Consider the following 20,388-nt stretch of genomic DNA (forward strand, 5'->3'; position numbering starts at 1 on the left):
CCCGCCCAACTCTGCCTTCTCCCGGCCGCTGGAGCGGCCGCACCACGTCACAGACCCGGCGAGGCCACTCCAGCGGCCTGGAGAAGGCTGCCACTAACTCGCCGTCCGGGCCCGCACCACCTTCTCCCGGCCTCTGGAGTGGCCTCGCCGCCTCGCAGATGCGGCGAGCCCGCTCCACCGGCCGGGAGAAGCCTTCCCATCAGTCGCCGTCACCGCCGGGGCCCGCCGGAACACCCGCCCAACTCTGCCTTCTCCCCACGACGACACTACGCTGCCCGGCCAAAGGCTCCCGCTCACTCGCTGTCGCTGCCAGGGCCCGCCGCCTTCTCCTCGCCATCGCCACTGGGGCCCGCCGCCTTGGCCGCCACTCCCGTGACGCGCCATGTGGTCGGCCGCCTCAGGCCCGCCCGCAACCAGCGTCCTCGCAGCTCCCGCCCCATGAGGACCCGACGCTGCCGGAGACAGGTAGGCCGCTTCCCCCAAATCCAGCCCCGGCCCCACTTCAGCCTTCTGTCATCCGCTGGGGGAGGAGGATCAAGGCTTCTGCGGCCCCACCGTCCCAGTCCAGGCCTACGCAGACGCCTTTGGGAGTTGGGGCCGGGTCCTATGGCATCTAGCGCCCATTTTATTTTCAATTAAAATGGGCTTTAAATGTAGTCTTTAACCGCTCCTAGCGGAGTGGATAAAATATTTCGTTAAGGGCACCAAAGGTGGGCCCTGTCCGTGATGAGGAAGGGTGCCCATAGGCCCCTTCCTCTGGAATGACAATAGGGGGGCCCAATCGGCAGGCGCAAAGCGCTCGTCAGTCCGCTGGCAAGTGACCAATTGGTCCCTTGCCGCCGGCCTGACTCCTCGCCCGCAGCCGCCTGGCCGCTGCCATTACTTCCCTCCTCTCTACCAGCCCAGGTCGCCGCCTCACTGCGCTGCTGCGGCCTCGCCTCCTCACCGTGCCGCCGCGAAGAGACCCTAAGCGGCCCCAGGTAGCCGGCAACGCGGGTGGCAGCCTCGCTGAGCCACCCCATGCCGCGCTCTGCCGCATCGGGACCGCCAACCCATGCCTGCATCGGAACCGCCGACTCCAGAGACCCGCCCGAGCCGCCCCACGCCACACCGCCCCATGCCCGTGTCGCCCCCGCCAACTCCCCGCCCCCGCTCGCCCCCTCAATCACGGCTGCGCCAGCCCCGCCGGCCCCGTCGACTCCCTGCTAGCGCCCGCTGCATTAATACTTACCCTTCGGAAACGTATCCAGTCATTGTGACTGTAGGGGAAAATCCCATCAAAGTCGGCTGTCAACTGGGTGCAGTCAACGTACCTAAGCAAAGCCTTCAGAGATGTGAGGACTTCACACTGTCAAACAAAGTTAGAGATGAGTCCCTTGCTGATAGGGGATTGGACAGACTCATAGGGGTCTATTCGTGGCTAGGAGCCATGGTAACTAAAGGAAACCGCCATGTTTTATTTATTTATTTGTTTGTTTGTTTGTTTATTTATTTACCACCCTCCCCAGAGGCTCAGGGCGGTTTACATAAGAACAAAGAACAATACATAAAACTTGTTCACTATTTTCAGTTTCAGGCTGTAAATATTCTTTATTTAGATCTTCCTGAACTTTCCAGACTCACAGGACTAATGTTGGTCTGTCTGTGCCCCAGAATACAAACCATTGCTGGTAAGACCTGGCCATAGCCCAGGAGGGACACACCTGCACCACTCACTCCCAACTGCAGCCTGCAAGCCCCTACCATAGTATCTAGAGTATAATGATCAGCTCTGCAGGCAAAAATGGCTCCTTTGAACGCTGACCTCTGAGGCATTGTACAATTTTGAAGTCCCACCTCCAAACCTCCAGGAATATTTCCAACTCAGGGGTAGCCAACCTCCAGGTGGGGTCTGGAATTACAGCTCATCTGCAGCTCATCATCTCTATAAAGATCCGCTCCCCAGGCAGAAAGGGCTATTTTGGACAGGGTTGCGGTGGAGAAGAAACATTTAAGGCCTCCCACACAGGTTGTTGTTGAATTGAAAGACTTGAGGCCTACTGCACAGGGTTGTTGTGCAGATGAAACAGGAGACAAAAGAACCTCTGCAACAGCATTCAATTTTGTCTGCAGAATAACACTGTGCAGTAGCCTCAAATCTGCAGAGAATTGTGAAGAAGAAATACACATGGCTTGGCTGTGTCTAACCCCCGGCCAGAGCAGTATTTTAAGTGAGGAGGGGCTTTTCTGTCGGCCTACTGTTTGGCAGAAGGGGAAAGTTCCCCGCCCTCAAAAGAAATGCCCACACCCATGTCCCCAGACTCCAGGGGGTCTGCTTGGTGCTCTAAAAATGCAGATACACTCTGTAGAGGGGCCGTGGCTTAGTGGTAGAGCTTCTGCCTTGCATGTAAAAGGTCCCAGGTTCAATCCCTGGCATCCCCAGTTAAAAGGGCCAGATAGAGTCAATGTGAAAGACTTCAGTCTGAGATTCTGGAGTCACTTCCAGTCTGAGCAGACGGTACTGCCTTAGATGGACCAATTATCTAAAACCTGATCCAGTATAAGGCAATTTCATTGAGGAGCAGCCATGGTTCAGTGGAAGGATCTCTGCTTTGTATACAGAAGGTTTTGGGTTCAATTCCTGACTTTTCCATTTCAAAGGATCAGGCAGGAAGTGATGGGGAAGACCCATTATATGTTCCACTCTGAAATAGTTGTGATGATTGTACTACAGAAGGACATGTCTTCCTTTGGGATTCTAATTCCCTTCTGTCAGAATGTACACTGCCACTTTTCAGCTTTCAAAGTGCCACACAGTTTGCACTTCTAGTAATAAGAAGTTGTACTAATCAGTAAGCCATAATATAAATTATTATTATATCAACTGTTATCTATCTAATTCCATTTTGAATTGTTTTACCTGAAAAGCAATCTCTTTGTTAGGCTTGAAAGAGGACTCCTTATCAGTCAATATCAAAGCACTGTGAACACAGTGAGGAATAGCACCCTAAACAAAGCAAAGAAGTTGGAAGGATTAACACACTATCAAGTCTCAAGCCAAGACAAGCCTGGATATTGGTCTACTGGTGAGCATGATTGCTAACCTTTTTTGTAATGAAGATATTTTAATTTTAAAAAATAATCTGAACCTGTAAAAACTAGCAATAGCAGCAATGAGCAAGGAAGACAGAAAATGGGAAAACAATCAACAGATCAATTCAGCACACTCTAGAACTAAATTGTGGCAGGCCAGTTGTTGACTGGGAAAATTAGGTTGCATAATGGAAAGTTTAGAACATCTGTGTTGGCTGCCAGTTTGTTTCCAGATCCAGTTCAAGGTTCTGGTTTTGGCTTTTAAGCCCTCTATGGCTTAGGATCCCACATTTACTGGACTGTCTCTGTTGTTACAAACCTACAACACCACACCTCCACAAAGGCCTTACTTACCATCCCCTCCGTTAGGGAGGTTAGATCCCTAACCTGAGAAAGGAATCTGAAAAAGGGGATGGATCCAACCAGTTTTTCTGCTGGCAAAAAGGAAAGGAAAGGAAGGGGCCCCTCAGAGCACTTCTGGCACCATGGAAACTGCACATAAAAGGGCCACGCAGGAGGGGGGCTACAATGGGGAAAATTGGGTGTGACTGTGTGAAACAGCTGACCAAAACAAGCTCTTTTCCGATGTTGGCTTCATACATATAGGATGGGCTGCACAGCAGAGATGGCCGTAAACATTTGCTACCTTTCCAAAAAAGAAAAAAAGGTACAAAGCAAAGCTCTGGGAACACCTTTGGCTGAATGACTGTGATGCTACAAAGCTAGCTAAAAAAGAGGTTTTAGAGAATTTGGAATTTATGGCAGAATTTACTGTGAAACATCAAAAGCTATACTGCGGGCCATTTCGCACGGCTTCAAAATAGCACAATGGTTGCTAATTGAAAACGCTACTAATTTGCCTTAACGCACGACGTCGCAGACAATCTGCAACACTCCTGAAACCAATCAGCAAAAAGCGCTTCGTTGTAGCGCTTTCACGGGAATCCAGAAAAGTGGATTCACCCTCCGGATAGCGATACACTCCTGCAACCAATCTGCAACACTAGCGCTAAAGACCTGTGCGTTACCATTGTTGCGGGTTCTTCAAAGTCCCTCCTCCTGAGCCTGTCCTCCAAACTTCCGGCGAAGCGATCGCCATTTTTTTTTCTCCGAGCGAGCGGGGATAAACGCACCAGCGAGCCTCTTTCTGTTTAGAGGCTTCCCTGGCTTCAGTCCTTCACCTTTAGTCACTAAGCACAAACCACATAAAAGCCCGTTTGCTGAAATAAAGTCCCTTTATTTTTTACACATAAATTCAGCCGAAAATCGGGCCCATGAGGGGGGGGGGGGATTTTTTTTTTATCACTCGAGGCAGCGTGCCAACAATCATACAATCAAACGACAGCTCACATTAGGCAGCTGGATGGGTCTCTCCGTTGCAACGAATCTACCTAGATTCGTTGCTATGGGTCTGTTTTTTTTTTTTTAAACCTTTCTTAAAGGGAAAGGGGCTGTTTGGGAGCATGCTAACGGCTGCCCATTGGCTGCTTGACGGCCAGGGGCGGGACGAGCTTGGCAATAGCGCTTCCTTTCTAGCGATTTCTGCCGAGACCGGAAGCCTGTGGGAAACGCTAAAAAACGCAACTGATTCCACTACAAAGGCAGGTATGCATAACGATGAATTCCACTATTTTAAATGGCGATTTTTCATTCCGCAAACAATTTGCAACAAAGATCCCCGTGCGAAAAGGCCCTGCTGGTGTGCATTAAGAGCCGTGTTGCTATTCTCCCTTTTGTAGTGTCAATTTAAATTTTAAAAAAATTAAATTTAAAAAAAGTTATATGATCAAACAATGCAAAGGAAGCAATTGACCTGCACCCTGTCTGTTGAAATCATTCTAGATTTAGAAGTACCCAGTTTTGGTTGGAACATCTTCAAAGTTCAAAACACAACACTGAGCAGCATTTGACACTAAAAGCTCAGGCACCTGTTATTTTTAAGATTGTATCAAAAAGCTTCCTTGATCCTGACCCAATCACTGGGAATTATAGAGACTCTTTTGTTTATGATGTTATGCAGCTTATAAAATTGAAATGTTTTCAAATTATGTATTTCTCAAAGTGGATGGGGTTGGGTTAGGCTTCTCAGCTTTTTAGTTTTTTGCATGTAGAGGGGGAGGATTGCTAAAAAGCTCATTGCTTTAATTAAATCCAGCACTTCAGAAGAAAATTCACAGTACGATAACTTTTGAAGGAAATGCCTCATTCCCTTCTTGAAAATGCAAGCTTGTTTCAATGGGAATTACATTTGTTTTTGTTTTTTTAAACTTTTCAAAGGAGGAGCTGAAAAGTGCCAAGTCCTGACTAAGGAAGACATTATAATTCCTCATTATAATCTAATTCCTCACTTCCACTACTTTCAGCAGAGGCCAAAAACTTGTTAAAACCTGCTGCCAACACAAACTCTTGTGCTTCCAGAGTTTAGTTTGACATCTCATGAGGACTTGCTTTCTCACAAAGTGTGCTTGGCAGATCCAGGAAATGCTCAACTCCATTCAATAATCGTATTGGTGTGAATTCAATAAGGTCTCCCCTCTTGCACTGTTGACTTAGCCACCAAAAAGGAACTGAGAGCTTGCTGAATGTACAGGGCTTGCCTGCCCCTTCTTTTGGTGGGCTGAGCTTGAAACCGTCAATATAATTTAATGTACTGACTTACGTTAGTGCCAGCGCCCAGTGACTATGAATCTTAAACTGGAGTTAGATGGGAGGCAGCACAAGAGGAACTAAGAAGCAGGAGAAGGGAAGGAGGCAGGATAATCTGTTTGTGATCCCTGATCTGATCTCTTGGGAGTACCTTTCAGCTTTATGTTTCTAAAGCTTTCAGGCAGACAAAATCTGCAGTGGCAACATATTCATGCTCCAGGCCTCAGAATACTTACTTGTGAGAAAGCCAATTAAAATAGATTTTACCTACAGCTACCACCATCTTAACTGGTACCAGCATAGAGTCATAGAGTTGTAAGGGACCTCCAGGGTCATCTAGTCCAACATAAACTGCACCTAGCTGCATAGCATCACAATGAGGAAACTAGGTCAGGATCAGCAGCAGAAAGGAAGAGCTAAAAATGTGCCAGCTGCAAAGAAAGAAATACCATTCATTGTTCCTGGACAGACAGGCAGACACCAATCAACACTTAATTAACAGAAACACCCCCTGTCATATATTAAATGCTTCATTGTAGCTTCCTGCACTCACCTGCAAAGCTGCCAAGGCTTTGAAAAAGCCAGGTACGTTCTGACTTTTGCGAGCATCCACTAAAATGAGTAGTCCCAACGCACGGACCTCCTTTCTAAAAACAAAAAGAGCCAATTTAAAATGCTGAAGACACAACATTAGAGCTGCCCGATGGAAGCATCAGCTGTTAAGTGTCAGCCTCCCTGCCTCTTACAAGCAGCAATCCTGATGGAAGCCTTTCAGCACCCACAGTATTCACTTTGCTGCACCACCAAGCCTTGAGTCCCAGTGAGAAAGGTGGACTGCAAATAATTCAATACAACATAGAGCTTGGACCAGTTGTTACTGCTGCTGCTGCTGCTGCCGCTGCCGCTTTGTGTGCCTACCTGGGGATGCTGTAGAGATACATCAGAAGCCGAGTGAGCTCCTGCTGGACTCCAGAACGCTCACTGAACCACACGCCGTTTCTAATGCAGGCCTGCACCACTGCTCTTCCACCACGATCCCTGTTTCCTAACCAGAAATTATAAATGAATGAAGAATCCCACTGTGACCTTTTCCCACGCCTCTGCCTCTGCCAGCCTCCTGACCCGGCTCCCAAACCACTTTGCCACCACAGGCAGCTCCTGAGAAAGCACCGGAGGACATCAGAGGTGGCTTTGTGACATCAGCGAATGGCTGCTGATGTCACAAAGCCCAATGCTCTTCCCCCTCCCCTGGCTATCCGGTTGCTTAGCTACCACAGCCAGCCTCAGGCATGACCTCCAACTGCATTTAATGCCCACCCCTGCCTTCAGTCCCTACTCACTCCTGGGCACTTCTGAAGGCCCAGCAAGTTAGCCCAATTCAGCTCACAGAGGCCCAACTGAATGATATTTTTGCCAGTCGCTTTCCTTGCATATGCTGTGGAATACCAAGGCAAGGCACCTCTGAATAACTCGTTTAGCGCATCATCAGAAATAACTCACATACAGATCACAAGGTCACATTGCGTGGTCAGCAGGTAGTGCAGTTTTTTAGTGGAAAACAAGCTGTTAGAAGCATGCGCTGTTGAATGGAGCGTAAAGACCCCCTGCGGGGGTCAGCAATGGGGCTGGAGCCCAGGAAGGTCAGCCCAGTGGATGTCCCTCCCCATGCATGCAAAACACCATCTAGCACAGGGGTCCCCATTCTTTTTGAGCCTGTGGACACTTTGGAATCCTGACACATCATGGTGGGCACAGCCACAAAATGGCTGCCATAGAAGGTGGAGCGAACCACAAAATGGCTGCTGCAGCTTAACTTCAGACACAGCATGGAGATCCTTGTGCTGTGGTGGAAGCCACTGCCAAAGCAATGTTTTAAAAAATCTGTACAGCCAAGAAAATCTCCAGTGGACATTCAGAAGCCCTGCAGGGCAAAACCCACTTATTTCCTAAAGACACTTGGTGGGCACCACATTGGGGACCCCTGATCTAGGATGATGGTTTGGGCTTATTTCTCATGCTACACAATGGACTTCATGGCACTGGATCAGGAGGGACAGAGGCTCCTGCAAGGACAATGCATTTGATGATGAGACTAAAGATTATTTTCTTACTAGGAAACAAAAACTCTCTTACAATTAAATCACTTGCCAAGTTTCTACAGCTGGCTTTGAGGTGTCGTAATTGTTGCATAATTAATGCTTTATGATGCATTTTTTGTCTTCTTTTTTATGCCAACAAAGGTCTTCTGATTCTGACAATGCCACAAGAAATCTCTATGCATGTATGGTATCCTATCAGAATTACGCAGTTATTTGCTACGTACCACACAGCGTTATTATTCCCGACTGCAGTAATTCTTGATTCACTTCTAGCACCTGGCTTGGAAATATACAGTCAGGATCCCCGCTATTTGCCAAAAGTCCGTTTTCACGTCGAAGCAGTAGAGGTGTTACGTTGACATTAGACTCACAACTCTGTAAGCTGATTCGGGAGTCGCTTGCTGGGCCTGGGGAGAAAACTAGTCAAATGAAACCGGACAGCTTAAGTATCCTACTGGTGATTTGAAGATGACTTTGGATTATTTGTTAACTAGCAAGAAAGCCCACTGCAACCAGGAATACAATGGGTGTTAGGACCCAGGGGACACCAGGAGGTGCAGATCTCGCTCTGTGTCTCTTTCTTTCCCTCTCCCTCTCCATCTCTTGGTGTGCCTCGCAGCAGGAGGCATAGCAGGTAATCAGGGTTGGTTTGTAGGAGGGAAACAGGGCTGGTGTGCAGTTATGGGCAGCTCTCTCTGTCTCTCTCTCTCTCCCTCCATCGCAGCAGGGGCGGTTCTCTCTGTGTCTCTCTCTCCATGGCAGCATAGGCCATAGCAGGTAATTAGGGTTCGTTCTTAGGAGGGAAGCAGGGCTGGTCAGCAGTTTGGGGCAGCTCTCTCTGTGTCTCTCTCTGCCTCCCTCGTAGCAGGAGCCATAGGAGGAAATGAGGGCTCATGTTCAGTCTGGCAGGGCTCTGTGTGTCTCTCTCTGTCTCTGACATGTCTGAGAGGAATGTGGCTAGTGCCCAGGGAAGGAGGACGGGAGCTGTAGGGGCAGCCGCACCCTGATTGGCCCTATTCTAACTCGGATACCCGAACACGTTCCACCCCCCAGGCTGTTTCACAAATATATAGAAAAACCATGGATAAGGGTGTTCTGGGAAAGCATTAATTAGGGAGGAAATATTATAGCAGGGGTAGTCAAACTGCGGCCCTCCAGATTTCCATGGACTACAATTCCCAGGAGCCCCTGCCAGCGAATGCTGGCAGGGGGCTCCTGGGAATTGTAGTCCATGGACATCTGGAGGGCCGCAGTTTGACTACCCCTGTATTATAGCTTGGGTTAGGTGGAAAAACAGAAGCCTGTCATATCAGGAAGGCACGTTACAATTTGAGATAAGTAGTTTTGTGGAGACCAAGAGTTTCAGGGCATAAGATTTCAAGTGTCAAAGTTCCCTTCTGATCAAAGGAGCTCCACTTCTGTTAGTCTCTAAGGTGCTACTGGACTCAGTCTAACTGTTCTGCTACAAACCAACATGGCTCCCCTATCCAAGGGTAACACATTAAGTATACTTTTGTAGTTTATTTAGGATACCGTTGTTTTTGTTTTAAGCACACAACAGTGAAATCCCCCTCTGTCTCATCTTGTTTGAAACTCTTGTATGGGCAGGGAGAAGATAATCACCGTCACTTTTTCTTTTTTAGAAGCAAGGAAGAATGGTAAACAAGATGTGAAAACTCAGGCTATAGACTAATTAATTACTCTATCGAAGTAAAACAAACAAGGGAAGGAAAAACCTCCAAAAGAAGCATAGGATGGGAGTTAAATGAGATATTTGATGGTTTATAGCCAACTTTTCAGATAAGCACCCTCAGACACAAAATATTGGAACGGAACTGTTATGCATTCCATTTCAAATGCCTGGGAACGAAAGCGAGCTCAAGATTCTCCGCTAGAGATTTTTTCACACCCTACAGTTTAATCTGGGTTTCATTCACTGGGACCTTTACCATACTATCAGCATACCCCTGATTTTCTTGGCAGTCAATCCACAAGCACTGGACTTGGTGTGAGCATGGCTTGTCTGCACACCTGCCTTCCCTGGGCATGTCCACAGTTGTGGAGAGACTATTTTCATCTGCACGTGCCTTCCACCACGAAGATGTTCAAAGGAGGGTTCTGCCATCATCAGTCTTGACGTGGATGGTGTCACAGCCCAGCTGCCATATTTTTAAAGGCTCTAAAACAGGGGTGGCCAAACCGTGGCTCTCCAGATGTTCATGGACTACAATTACCATGAGCCCCTGCTAGCATGGGAACTGTAATCCATTAACAGCATGGTGATAGCTTAAGCATGTTATCTGATTTCCCATCCCATTAAAAAAAAGAGAAAGTCTCCAGGCTTCTCCCTTGGAGAGCTTTGCCCTCCCCCTCATACTTCTACAAAGGAAGCAACTAGAGATTTACTATTTTTTAAAGAAAGCTAGGAATTCAAGAACCCATTAAAACTACAATTACAACACGATACCAATACAGACATATTTTAGCGCTATTTTTTTTAAATCCCCGAATAACTGGAACCACATGTCTTCAGGGCAGAGGGAAGGAGGGGAGGGAGTGATTTGATGATGATGACGATGACTGTCCAGTCACTGAAAAAGGAGTGGGAGGTGGGGGGGGGGGAATGACAAAGAAAACCAACCACAACATCACAAACAAGGATAAAGCTGTCTCGGAGTAATGGTAATTTTTAAAAAAATTAGGAGAAAAACAGGGAATAACAAAAAACAAAAAAGAAGTAAATACCAAAGACATAAAAACATAATATGTGGCCACAGCCAATTGGAGGGAAATGTGGCAAAGCCCTAGAAAAATACAACTTTGCTGGGAGAGAAAAATCTGTTTCTGTTTGACTCGCAGAAGTCACTGGGCGAACACCACAGTCATTGCAAAGTTTGGCATAAGTGTGCTATTGCAGCCTCAACCTTCTCAAAATCCCAGTTGCTCCATGAATTAGTTTATGGACAGCTTAGGGCTGATCCTGCGTTGAGCAGGGGGTTGGACTAGATGGCCTGTATGGCCCCTTCCAACTCTATCATTCTATGATAGGGCAGGAACGAGTGAATGGAAAGACCGAAGTGCTATTTTTATTAACATAATTGGGATTTAATATGCCAGTGTTATTTTAAACAACCTAAAGAGCTGTTGCAGAGCGAAAGTCTGAAAGCTGTACAAAACCCACACGATAGTTGCTCAAAAACATGCAGATTACAAAGTTATTCCAGATACAAACAGTAGTTTATGATACAAGATTTTTACTGAGCATCTCTGAATTAATTCTGAGACAGAAGTTCTTGGCACGGGGAACTTGGACTGCTCCCAAAGCAACGGATGGCTTTTGGGGTGTAGTCCAACCCATATTGTAGCTGAGCTGCCTAATCCCCTAAAAGGAGAACAAAACCCCACCAACTTGTGAGAGCCAGAGCCTCGGGATTAGGGGGCTTCGCACTTAATCATGATTCTGAGAAACTACGAGAGTGAAGCCCCTGCCATTCTTGCCCCATCTACAAGGCAAAGATCATGTTCTAAAAGCGTACGGTAAGCACTGACTCAGATATGGCTGAAAGTGAGGTCTAGGTTTCGGGCCCCAAGCCTAAGGCATAGTGGAAGGCCCGTGGATTCCACTGCCTTCTGCACTTCACTCAAAGCCACCATTTCCTTCCACAACACCTTGAGATGCAGCAGGAGAACAATGAAAAACAAAAGGGAGGAAACATTCAATCCAGCAAGTATCTCCACAGCCTTCTTGTACTAACTGAGGTTCTGACCCACTTGAACAGACAACATCTGGCAAGATAGACATTATATGCTTATTTTACCTTCATCCTCTTGGCTGGATTTTGGGGTTTCTGAAGATCTGAATTCATGGAAGTGCATATCCAGCCCTACAGAATGCCCATTTAAGAGTTTTTTGGGATTTGCACCAAATATTCCATCTGAAGACACCCTGGGCTTATGATCTTTACTTCGGGAACTCTTAAGTGTCCTGTCTAAAGACCGAGACCTTCTTGAGTCTGACCTACAACCTGCCATGGAAGATGTTTCGTGAGGTCCAAAGAGTTTTTTTGAAGCCTGGGAATGGTCCCCCAGTTGAATGTCCTCTTTGGGTTCATCCCCTCTTGCTAGTATTCTGCCAGAAAAGCTCTCTTGCTTGACACAATTCCCACATCCCTTGTTCCTGGAATGACCCCCTGCCTCGGCTGGATCCACACTGTGCCCTGAAAGTTCTTCCTCTGCAATGGACTCCTCAGAGCTGGAGCCCAGGCTCATTGGGTTCTGCAGCGCTTCTATATATGACTTTCTAAACAAACGTTTTGTTTCAAAATACACAGAATCCCGTCCTCTTTGATGCAGGCTGCTCAAGTCAGTACCGAAAGTTATGCTTTTAGCACCATTCTTTTTCACTAGCAGAGGAGTCGATGCATCACTGTCCAAAAAATCTTGTGTCAATTCTGAAGACGTTTCAGGTTCCCCGGTAGCTTGGCCTGAAATGGGATCCGTAAGCGGGTGTCCTGCAGAAAGTGCTCTTGGATTTGGCCCGTTGTCCTCTCCATCTGCAGCTGAAGTGTCTGAGTTTTCCACTCCAGCCTGGTTTTCAGGACAATGGCACACAACAGAATTATCATTGCTCCGGGGGCCCTCTTTATCTGCCAGAGGGACCTCTATCGTGGTAGAGCCCGTGTCATTAGATGTGGAACTCTCTCGAGAGCTGCTGTTTTCCACGGTCTGTGCCATGGCTTTAGCATCAGGATTGTTGAGGATTAACGTATCAAGCCGGGAACTCCCAGAATAATTTTGCAGGATGGTTTCAGCCGTGGGAATAAAGATAGGATTCACAATATTCTTCCAAGGAGTCCTGTAGGTGGCCGGACCTGTGGTTAGCAGGCAGCTCTGCAAGGGACAGCCGTCCCGTCTACAATTGACATTTTCCAAAAACTCTGATGTGAAAATATAGCCATACATGGTTTCAGGTACAATCACTTCTTCCATTCCTTGTCCATGCCTGGAGAGGCATTTTAACACTAGGCTGGCCGACTGCTTCCCCACTGGCACAATTTGGAAGTAGAAATCTCCTGGTTTTAAACGGACTTTGTGGAGAGGGGCCAACTGTACAACAACTTTCTCATGAATGCACAATGGCCACCCTTCGTGGTAGAAAATAAGGCCAGTATAATTGCCCTGTAAGTCAGAGAGAAAACAAAATATTTTAACTGGAAATGTTTCTTCTCGTGTTATTACTTTCTAAAGAAAAGTTAATCTACTATTGACCCTCCAGGACAACGGAAAAGAGTAGTACATCACAGTACTGACTTTTCATAAAACCTAGCAGGGAACAACGTATTTTAGAACCAACAACAGTTTCAGAACCACCTAGTCCAGGGGCGTCTCAGAAACCAACACAGTTGGGGGGGGGGGCGGTGAGCTTTCGAGAGTCAAAGCTCTCTTTGCCAGAGATTGACATGTGATAACATAACCCCCAAATCCTTTTTGTCTCTAAGGGACTTGGCTGGACTGGTCTCTAAGGTGCTACTGGACTGCTCAACTGCACATCAAGCTAACAAGACTTCTGGGGCATGAGCTACTTGGGTTTGCTATTTGCTTAGGGTTTAAACAGTTAACATTAATAAACGACTAATCACTGCATAACAGTAAATAATTTAAGGAACAAACGTGACAAATTATAAAATTACATGAACACTGGGGCAAAGCCCGTTGTATCTAGGAATACAACAGGCGCTAGAACTTGGCGGTCGGAACAGGAAGGGGTTGTCCAATCTGTAAGGGTATGGGGTTGAATATGTGTGTTGTGGAGGAGGTTGTGGTGGCGTGGTGGCAAATGAGGGCATGGGTGTGGAGAGATGGGTATCAAGAAACTGTGGTTTGGAATGTTCGTTGAGTGTGGGAGAGGACTGACCTTTAGGAATTGTGGCATAGTGGTTACAGATGTGCTTTCCAGAGCCATGTCCTCAGATATGTGAAGGGAAAATCAGACTGGAAACTCTTCGTAGGGGGAGATTACATGGCAACCAATTCCCCCCAGTTCTGCATTCAACATCATTTCCCTTCTTGCCCCCCTGCCCTAATACACATGGGGTAGTCACAGTACACAGGTGTCTACCCTGCTTCTCCTGTCTCCATTTTTTTACTGTTGATAAAACGTTATGTGCCCACATGCTTCTTTCACGGTTGCTCCTTAGAAGAAGAAGAGCTGGACTTTTGTACTCTGCTGTTTACTACCCAAAGGAGTCTCAAAGTGGTTTGCAAACACCTTTTCCCTTTGTCTCCCCACAACAGACAACCTGTGAGGGATGTGGGGCTGTGAGAGGTCTGAGAGAACTGGGAATGGGCCACAGTCACTCAGCAGGCCTCAGGTGTCTCAAAGCAGTTTCCAGTTGCCTTCCCTTCCTCTCCCCATAGCAGACTCTCCGTGAGGGTGGTGGGGTAGAGAGCCTCACTTGGAAGATGGCAACCCTAAGAGGAGGGCCCTCTGTGCACAGCAGTCTTGACCTTAGTCAGGTTTATGCACACCTAGGTAGTGTGGGCAAGAATCTCTCAGAAGAAATAGAGTAGCCATAATCAATGAGTAGGAAGAGCAGTACTGGGATACAATCCCCAAAATGACAGAATTATCTCAGTCCGAATCTCAGTCCGAATCCAAACCATTCAACATCACAGTAATCCAGGTCTATGCCCCAACCACTGCTGCTGAAGAGGATGAAGTTGATCAGTTCTATGAAGCCCTACAACACCTTCTAGAAGCAACACTCAAAAACGATGTGCTTATCATCATGGGGGATTGGAATGCTAAAGTAGGAAGCCAGAAGATAACCGGGGTAACAGGCAAGTTTGGCCTTGGAGTACAAAATGAAGCAGGACACAGGATGGTAGAATTTTGACAAAAGAATACAATGGTCATAGCAAACACTCTTTTCCAACAACCCAAGAGACGTCTCTACACATGGACATAACCAGACGGTCAACACAGAAATCAGATTAACTATGTGCTCTGCAGCCAAAGATGGAGAAGTTCTATCCAGTCAGTAAAAACAAGACCAGGAGCCGATTGTGGTTCAGATCATCAGCTTCTTGTTGCAAAGACCACTCAGGTATGAGCTAAATTATATCCCTATACAGTAGAGGTGACAGATTTAAGGAATTAGATCTGATAGACAGAGTGCCTGAAGAACTATGGACGGAGGTTCGCAACACTGTATAAGAGATAGCAACTAAAACCATCCCAAAGAAAAAGAAATGCAAGAAATCAAAATGGCTGTCTGAGGAAGCTTTGCAAATAGCTGAGGAGAGAAGGGAAGTGAAAGGCAAGGGAGAAAGAGAAAGATACACCCAACTGAATGCAGAATTCCAGAGAATAGCTAAAAGAGATAAGAATGCCTTCTTAAATAAACAAAGCAAACAAATAGAAGAAAATAATAGAACAGGGAGGACCAGATAACTCTTCAAGAAAATTGGAGATATGAAGAGAACGTTTCATGCAAAGATGGCTATGATAAAGGACCAAAATAGTAGGGACCCAACAGAAGCAGAAGAGATTTTTAAAAGATGGCAAAAATATACAGAAGAACTATACAAGAGCGAGCTTAACATTCCTGATAATCACATCCTGGAATGTGAAGTCAAATGGGCCTTAGGAAGTCTGAGCAACAACAAAGCTAGTTGAGGTGACAGCATTCCAGTTGAACTATTCAAAATTTTAAAAGATGATGCAGTAAAAGTGCTACACTCAATATGCCAGCAAATTTGGAAAACTCAACAGTGGCCACAGGATTGGAAAAGGTCAGTTTACATTCCAATCCCAAAGAAGGGCAATGCCAAAGAATGTTCAAACTACCACACCATTGCACTCACTTCGCATGCTAGCAAAGTTATGCTCAAAATCCTACAAGCTAGGATTATGCAGCAATATGTGGACTGAGAACTTCCAGAAGTACAGGCAGGATTTCAAAGAGGCAGAGGAACTAGAGATCAAATTGCTAACATAATCTGGATCCTGGAGAAAGCCAGGGAGTTCCAGAAAAACACCAACTTCTGCTTCATTGACTATGCTAAAGCCTTTGATTGTGTAGAGCAGTGGTCCCCAACCTTTTTATCACCGGGGACCACTTAACGCCGGGGACCACTCACCGGGGACCATTCAATGCCTTTTACTGAGGCCCGGTGGGGGGGGGGGTAGTTTACTCCTCTATTCTCAACCACTGCCCTAACACTCTCTGATCGCTATGGTAATGTTTAAACATCCCTTCAAAATAAGATGCAGACACGCCACAACAATGAAGTGTGTTGTAAAAGGCTGGGGGGGGATGAAGTAAAGGGCCGGGGGGGGGGAGAGAAGGCGTCCTTCAGGGCCCACCTCCAATTAGTCGAAGGACCACATGTGGTCCGCGGCCCGCAGGTTGGGCATCGCTAGTGTAGAGCACAACAAATTGTGGCAAGTTCTTAAAGAGATGGGAATACCAGAGCATCCTATCTGTCTCTTGAGAAACCTATATGCAGGTCAAGAAGCAACTGTGAGAACCAGGCATGGAATTACTGATTGGTTCAAAATTGAGAAAGGAGTTTGGCAAGGTTGTATACTGTCACCCTGCCTATTTAACTTGTATGCGGAGCACATCATGAGAAAGGCGGGGTTAGATGAATCACAAATTGGGATGAAGATTGCAGGGAGAAATATCAACAACCTCAGATATGCAGATGATACCACTCTAATGGTAGAAAGCGAAGAGGAACTAAAGAGCCTGTTGATGCAGGTGAAGGAGGAGAGTGCAAAAGTTGGCTTGGAATTCAACATCAAGAAAACTAAGATCGTGGCATCCAGCCCTCTCAATTCCTGACAAATAGATGGGGAAGAAATGGAGGTAGTGACAGATTTTATTTTCCTGGGTTCCAAGATTACTGCAGATGGGGACTGCAGCAAAGAAATTAAAAGACACTTGCTCCTAGGAAGGAAAGCTATGGCAAATTTAGACAGCATCCTAAAAAGCAGACATCAACCTGCCAACAAAAGTGCATCTAGTCAAGGCTATGGTATTCCCAGTTGCAATGTATGGCTGTGAAAGTTGGACCATAAGGAAGGCCAATCGTCAAAGAATTGAGGCTTTTGAACTCTGGTGCTGGAGAAGACTCTTGCGAGTCTCTTGGACTGCAAGGCGAACAAACCGGTCAGTCCTAGAGGAGATCAGCCCGGACTGCTCCTTAGAAGGCCAGATCCTGAAGATGAAACTCAAATACTTTGGCCACCTCATGAGAAGGAAGGACTACTTGGAGAAGAGCCTAATGCTGAGACCGATTGAGGGCAAAAAAGGAATGAGGTGGCTGGATAGAGTTACTGAAGCAGTCGGTGTGAACTTAAATGGACTCCGGGGAATGGTAGAGGAAAGGAAGGCCTGGAGGATCATTGTCCATGGGGTCGCAATGGGTTGGACACAACACCTAACAACAACAGGTAGTGTGGAATTCCAGAAGATGAACCTACAACAATCTGGCAACCTTACCTCCTCTCTGCAATGTTTTCTTGACCTGAAATAAGTCAGGGCGTGCTAGGTAGCTGCGGGGTCATCACACACTTTTGAGACCCCACTTTCAGACTTTCAGGAATATGTTCAGACCAGGGACAGCCAACCTCCAGGTGTAGTCTGGAATTGCTGTTCATCTCCAGACTATACAGACCAGCTCCACAGGCAAAAATGGCTCTCTCCCCTCACATGCTTCCCTTCAAAAGGAATTCATGTGGCCCCAGAATACACTTGGTTGCTTGGTTGGTGATATCTGCCCTTCTGAAGCCTCAGACCTACTGCTGGCAACTGCAGTCCCTGTTGTTGTCTGCAAGGCCAAGTTATTGCCTAATAAAAGTGGATCACCTAGTTTCCCCCAAAGTCTCACTGTCTGCTTTCCTGTAAAGCTAACTATACTTGAAATTCTGGGCCACTTATGCCTTTGAGCTCATAGGAGTTTTTATTTACCAGGTCAAGCTTGAAGAAAGTCACTTCAGTTCCCATGTCTCTCCAGCCATTTACTTGTTCACAATTTACAGTTTCAGGCTGTAAATATTCTTTATTTAGATCTTCCTGAATTTTCCATGACTGATATTGGTCTGTCTGTCTGTCTGTCTGTCTCTCTGCTCCCCAAAATTCAAACAGTTGCTGGTAAGGGCTGGCTAAAGCCCTTAGCCCAGGAGGAACATACCCACAACCACTCCACCCCAAACACAGTCTGTGAACCTCTACCTTCCTCTCTAGATTGTTGCTCATCTCTAGATTATAATGATTAGCTCTGCAGGCAAAAATGGCTACTTAGGAGGCCAGACTCTGAGGCATCGTACGATTTTAAGGCCCTCCTCCAAATCTCCAAGAATATCTCCAACTCAGGGGTAGCCAACCTCCAGGTGGGACCTGGAGAGCTCTTGGAATTACAGCTAATCTGCATAGTATAAAGATCACCTCCCCAGGCAGAAAGGGCTGCTATGGAGTTTGGACAGGGTTGAGGAGAAGAAATATTTAAGGCCTCCCACACAGGTTGTTGTGGAGTTGAAACACTTGAGGCCTACTGCGCAGGGTTGTTGTGCAGATGAAACAGGAGGCAAAAAAACCTCTGCAACAGCTTCCAGTCTCACCTGCACAACAACTCTGTGTGGTAGGTCTCAAATCTGCAGAGAGTTGCTTGGCTGTTTCTTCCCTCCAGCAGCATGGCCGGCCACAAAAGTATTTTAAGTGAGAAGGGGCTATTATATTCTGGGAAAGCATCTGGAAAAGCTAACCTGTCACTCCAAGATCAGTGGAAACGTAAGGGACAGTATTCAAAGAAGAAGAAGAGTTGGTTCTTATATGCCATTTTTCTCTACCTGAAGGAGGCTCAAAGCAGCTTACAGTCACCTTCCCATTCCTCTCCCCACAACAGACACCCTGTGGGGTGGGTGAGGCTGAGAGAGCCCTGATATTCCTGCTCGGTCAGAACAGTTTTATCAGTGCCTTGGCGAGCCCAAGGTCACCTGGCTGGTTGCATATGCGGGAGTGCAGAATCGAACCTGGTATGCCAGATTAGAAGTCTCCACTCCTAACCACTACACCGAACTCGGACAGAATTATTAGAGACATCAATTACGTCCTGTGTACAGTTATTCCTCAAAGCATTCAATAAATGCTGAGTGTGTAGCCCTGGGAAACAAAACCTACCCTGATTTGCTGGATTTATGTCTAGAGGCAGCTAATCAATTCCTTAGGCAGAGTAGAAAAAAATACTGAATACTCAGGAGCAGCAACCTCTGTGTAAGATATGGTCTGAAAGGGGCTCTGAACAGCACTTGATGGTGGGGTGTATGTGGGGGGGGTATACAAGTTGCTCTTGTTACCCTGGGTTACAGATTGCTACCAGATGTATCCTGGACTTGGTAGAGATGGAAAGTGCCATCAAGTTGCAGCTGACTTAGGTGACCCCACAGAATTTGGAAGGCAAGAGACGTTGAGAGGGGGTTGGCCACTTGCCTGGCTTTGCACAGGCTTCCTTGGCAGCCTCCCATCTAAGGGGCAACTTAATTGGGAGGCTCCGTGCCGGGCTGCAGGCTGGAGTTTGAGCCAGAGGAGGTTGCCCCGCCTCTTCCTGCTTCTGCACTGGGGAGCATTTGGCCCCGGATTAGTGCTCCTGCATGGGACCTGGGGAGGCAAGGTTCCACTGTGCTGTGGGACAGCATGGGCTGGTTGGGTGTTTTACTTTTAAGAACATAGTACTGCGTTACAATGAAATACATTGTTCTTTTTAAAAATGCCCTGCCGCACTGTCCAAGGCAGCATAGCCACCTGGGGCATTTTTGCGCCTCCCGGACACTGAACTCATGGCCACAGATGGGGAAGAGTCAGGTCAGGATGGCTTGACTCTTCCCTTCTGGATGGCCCAGGCCCAACATAGGCCCTATGGCTGCCTGGGGCGAAAAAGAGAATGAGAAATTATCCGTGTTCCCTTGACCGTGGGACAAACGAGGGCCCGAGTCGGGCCAGGCCTGGGACTGCCCTGTCCCGGCACTAATATTGAGCGGAAATGGGAATCTGCCCCACCACCAGAAAAGCAGTGAGTCAGGGCAAATTCCCGGTGCGGAAAAGGTCTTAGAGGATCCATCACTGTGTTTATCATCATCAATACATATAATATTAAACCAGGGTTATGAAGAGGCATGTGACTTCATTCCAAAGAACAAAGGGGTAGGGTTGTGTATTCTTACAGTGCAATCCTACCTGAGGACTTCTCAGTAGATCACCTTGGGATTATTCCAAGATTTGCTAGAAGCTGGCATGACAGCTAAGCAGAACCATGGAAATGTGTTGTTAAGTGCTGCTTGGCGGCCAAGCGGTAGCACCGGGAGTGTGCGTGCTTCCTCGGTTAGATTTCTCAAGTCTTGCAGCGGGGCAAACCACCCTGTGCGGCAGCTCCTTGCCCAGAAAAATAATACACTATAGGGAATTGCCCTGTAATTACTTCCTGGTGAAATGGAAAGCTTCTGTGCTTGGTTTAAATCAAACACTGTTTCTACTGTAGAACCTCACAATACTTTAGAAACGCTGGTGTC

At 47.0% G+C, this 20,388-nt stretch overlaps 1 protein-coding gene and 1 non-coding gene across 4 annotated transcripts in view; one reads left to right on the plus strand and one right to left on the minus strand.

The window, feature by feature from the left end:
• Positions 1–20,388, minus strand: part of PLEKHG4B (pleckstrin homology and RhoGEF domain containing G4B) — a 111,226-nt gene that overhangs the window by 38,727 nt on the left and 52,111 nt on the right. For all 3 annotated transcript variants that reach the window (XM_077304769.1, XM_077304768.1, XM_077304767.1), the window contains exons 3-8: positions 11,636–12,995; positions 8,042–8,224; positions 6,637–6,763; positions 6,272–6,365; positions 2,900–2,986; positions 1,232–1,348 (exon numbers count right to left, since the gene is read on the minus strand). In XM_077304769.1, the coding sequence (XP_077160884.1) occupies positions 1,232–1,348; positions 2,900–2,986; positions 6,272–6,365; positions 6,637–6,763; positions 8,042–8,224; positions 11,636–12,806 (1,779 nt within the window). In that variant the 5' untranslated portion in view covers positions 12,807–12,995. The remainder of the gene's footprint in view (positions 1–1,231; positions 1,349–2,899; positions 2,987–6,271; positions 6,366–6,636; positions 6,764–8,041; positions 8,225–11,635; positions 12,996–20,388) is intronic.
• Positions 2,350–2,421, plus strand: TRNAA-UGC (transfer RNA alanine (anticodon UGC)). The gene has a single exon. It is a non-coding gene; the product is annotated as a tRNA-Ala (tRNA).

This window comes from Paroedura picta, chromosome 11, assembly GCF_049243985.1.
Source record: "Paroedura picta isolate Pp20150507F chromosome 11, Ppicta_v3.0, whole genome shotgun sequence".
NCBI lineage: Eukaryota > Metazoa > Chordata > Lepidosauria > Squamata > Gekkonidae > Paroedura > Paroedura picta.